General features: G+C 40.4%; 1 protein-coding gene across 1 annotated transcript; it reads left to right on the top strand.

Moving 5' to 3' along the window:
- Nucleotides 1-746: 746 nt before the first annotated feature.
- LOC132313053 (serine/threonine-protein kinase-like protein CCR1) lies at nt 747-3,533 on the top strand. Its single transcript, XM_059811668.1, has one exon. The coding sequence runs from the start codon at nt 1,003-1,005 to the stop codon at nt 3,349-3,351; it is 2,349 nt and encodes a 782-aa protein (XP_059667651.1). The 5' UTR covers nt 747-1,002; the 3' UTR covers nt 3,352-3,533.
- Nucleotides 3,534-4,013: the final 480 nt, after the last annotated feature.

The following is a 4,013-nucleotide window of genomic DNA, read 5'->3' on the forward strand; positions in this document are numbered from 1 at the left end:
ACAACAAAGAATTTGATGGCATAATACAACCCAAAAATCAATAATACTCTCTCAGTAGTACAGGAGATAGTACAAGCCATATATTATATATGCATATTCAGACCAACTTATCTTAGATTGAAATTTTATGACAATTTAAGATTGGATTTAGATTGCTTGATACCTCAACCTTAGTTGAATTCAAATTTAGCTCCGGTTGAAAGGATTTATGAAAAAATTAAATTAAATTAAAGATTAGATTGGGATTCTCTCTGTGAAACTGCACTCTTAAACATGCCAAATCTTTCCTTCTAATTGCAGGAAATAATGTATCCTCGTATTATGCACTCTTTTAACATATAAACAATTGTAGCAACTAGCAAGGAAGGTACATTAATTCCATTAAAGAAAATTGCCAGCACCAAAAATATACAATGAATACTTTGCTAATTCCCTCTTATATAAACCAAGTGGGCCACTAGACACTCCCCATCCACCAATCCAATTAAATGCCCTAAAAATAACTGACTAAATAAAAACTTTCTATTCACCTTCATGTCTTTATGTCATTGGGTGGGTTGTAAAGTTAAGGGCAGTTTGATCTGCCACTTAAAAAATAGTTTTCTAAAATTTAAAAAGTAAGTCATTTTATAACTAAAACTTCTAGAAAATAAATTTTCAAAAACTGAAGCAATCATAGATAAATTTTTTAAGGGCATGTGGGTTGTAAACTGAACTCTGAAAGTTTACGCTGGGTGGGGTGAACCGCAACTCACTCACTCAGTAATAACAGTGGGGATTAACTACCTCGGATCAATAATTTCAAGTTGTAACGGTCTAACAAAACTGTAAAAATGGCGACAGCCACGTTCACTCCCCATCATCAACTACACAATAAGCCACAACTTCACTAGCAAAGAACAGCACAAAGTACCAACAACAACAAGGACAACAACGACTATCTTACCATCACTCCATGACACTGTTGATTCAAACCCATAATCAGTACCCATTCATCAATACATGGACAACATCCCCAGAACTCTGTCTGGGTTCTCCCAATCTACACCATATCTTCTCGTTCCATTCATACTTCTCCTGATTTCCACTGGATTCGCATCTGGGTTTGGATCAATGGGGCCAATCTCCGCCGCGTTCGGCCAAGATGGCTTCTTCTGCGCCATCGATGCCAGCGGCAAACAAGCCGTTATCTGTTGGGGCAAGAGCAACACCACCTTGACCTCGTCTTCTTCATCGTCATCATCGTCAAACCCGTCTGGCTATTCCACCAACATTCCGCCGATGGCTGCACTCTCTGGCGGCGACGGCTTTATGTGTGGCATTTTGGCGAACACTTCGCAGGCCTATTGTTGGAATTTGATCGGTTCAGGCACTGATCTGGTCCCTCCGGTCTTTAGAACCAACGCTTATTCGCATATCGCTGCCGGTAAGAATCATGTCTGTGCTATTAGAGGTTCTTATTATTCCGAGAATGATTCGGGTAGTGTTGATTGTTGGGACATTGTTAGAACTTCAAGCAATAGTTTGACTTCTAAACAGAGTGATATGTTTTATGATCATACTATGACTGAACTTGTTTTCAAAAAGATTGTTTCTGGTGAAGGGTTTAGTTGTGGTAGTGTTAGAGAAGGTGGTGTTGTCTGTTGGGGGCCTAATTCAGCAAGTTTAGGTGTTTCTGGGGTATCAGATGAATTTGTAGCCTTAGCTTCAGGAACGGGTTCTCTTTGTGGGGTGTCTGAAGCTTCTGGTGAGGTCAAATGTTGGGGTGAAGCTGATTCATTTCTGGCTCCTCCGTTTGGAACTCGATTCGTGTCCTTGACAGCTGGGGCGCAATATTTTTGTGGGATTCGAGAAGATAATCATGGGATTGAGTGTTGGGGGAGCTTTAATTCATCTTTGATCCCAAAGAGTTCTGGGTTTTTCGCAATTGGTTCTTCTGATCTCATTACTTGTGGTATTAGAGAAGATAATTTGGTTCTTGATTGCTGGTTTGCTAATGTATCGTCATCCCCTGACTATGATCCTCCATTGCAGCTGTGTAGTCCGGGTCTATGCACCCCTGGTTCTTGTGGTCAAGGGAAGTTTACATTCAATGCTAGTATTCTCGATGAGCCAGATTTGACTAGCTTGTGTCTTCGGAAAGATCTAATGATTTGTTCTCCTTGTGGGTCCAATTGTTCTGAAGGATCCTTCCTTTCTAGTTCATGCAGTGCGAATGCTGATAGAGTATGCACGGCTTGCTCTCTTTGCCAGAACAGCTCTTGTTGGGATGTTTGTAGGCTTCAATCATCGGTAGATGTTCAGCGAAAGCATCAGCATCAATTGCACAAGTTACTGATTATAGTTGCATCTTCTGTTTCAGGTTTCCTTTTGCTAATAATTGGCTGGTGGCTTTTTCCCCGTGTGATTGCCACCAAAAATGAAGAAGGGACAAAGAAACAATTTGCATCCTGCATATGCAAACCGGAGTTGGAAACTGAAGCTAATATAGACTCATATCCTTTTGTTTCTGTGGCCTCCTGTCCTGGAGAGGCACAAGTTTTCCGTCTCTCGGAGCTGAAGGATGCCACTAATGGGTTCAAGGAGTTTAATGAGCTTGGCAGAGGAAGCTATGGTTTTGTTTACAAGGCTGTTCTTGCAGATGGGAGGCAAGTGGCTGTCAAGAGGGCCAATGCTGCCACCATAATCCACACTAATAGCCGGGAATTTGAAATGGAGTTGGAAATCCTTTGCAATATACGGCATTCAAATATTGTGAACTTGTTGGGATACTGCACAGAAATGGGGGAAAGGTTGCTTGTTTATGAGTTCATGCCCCATGGGACACTTCATGACCACCTCCATGGAGGGCTTTCTCCTCTGAACTGGAGCATCAGGTTGAAAATTGCAATGCAGGCTGCAAAGGGGCTTGAGTACCTTCACAGGGAAGTTGTACCTCCAATTGTCCATCGGGACGTTAAGAGTTCAAATATTCTTTTGGATGCTGATTGGGGAGCACGAATTTCAGATTTTGTCCTTCTCACTCCAAATGAGAAGGATATCCGCGAAGACGTGAGAACCGATGTCTACAACTTTGGGATTGTACTGCTGGAGATTCTTAGTGGAAGGAAAGCTTATGATAGAGAATGCAATCCTCCAAGTATAGTTGACTGGGCAGTACCTCTTATAAGACAAGGTAAGGCAGCTGCCAGCATTGATCAGTATGTGGCTCTTCCAAGAAATGTTGAACCTCTGCTTAGACTAGCTGATATAGCAGAGCTTGCTGTAAGGGAAAATTCTAGTGAGCGTCCTACTATGTCAGATGTTGCACTCTCTTTGGAACTACTCGTGAAGGATGGGTTGATCTTGTAGTTTCAAATTGGATGCTTATTTATTCATTGTGATTGAGTTATTTGATAAACATAGACGTGAGATAGCAGCCTCTGGTGAGTAGTGCTCTCCTGCAACTGTACATTTGTTATGGGCTTCTTGTACATTGCATTGCTTACCAACTCACCCCTTTTTCTCCCAAATAAAAAAGAAAATTCTTTTTAGTTTCTCTGTGTTCTTCATGTCACAAAGTGAAGGAGAATACAATCGTTGTACCATCCTATGTTTGTTCTTTTGCTGGAAGTTTATACAGTAATTTTGCGCTTCTCGTCGCTCATTTGTTCGTTAGCATGATCTTCTTAGGTTAACATTTTGGCACTCTCCTTTGGCTATAGCAATATGATCTTCTTGGCTTAAAATTTTAGTACTGTCCTTTGGCTATAGCAATATTCTGATTTGGAGATGATCGTGATGTGATTATGAAAACAACAATACTTGTTATAATAACTAAAAAAAATTATGCAATCTATCTCACAAGATGATCATGATGTGATAATGTTGGAATGTTTTTTCTGCTGGAAAACATGAATATGATTCAAAATTTAGGGAATATAAAACTTTTAGCATTATTGGACTGGTATAGGTTTGGAACTGTATCTGTCCAATATCAGTGGATATGAATGGATTCTTTTGTTAGACCAACA

The sequence above is a fragment of the Cornus florida genome, unplaced genomic scaffold (genome assembly GCF_030987335.1).
Source record: "Cornus florida cultivar Cherokee Brave unplaced genomic scaffold, ASM3098733v1 CherokeeBrave_3.0.0_Hap2_Chr06, whole genome shotgun sequence".
Classification (NCBI taxonomy): Eukaryota; Viridiplantae; Streptophyta; class Magnoliopsida; order Cornales; family Cornaceae; genus Cornus; species Cornus florida.

Excerpts from the sequence above, each read along its gene's own strand:
- LOC132313053 (XM_059811668.1), top strand. The coding sequence starts at position 1,003 with ATGGACAACATCCCCAGAACTCTGTCTGGGTTCTCCCAATCTACACCA.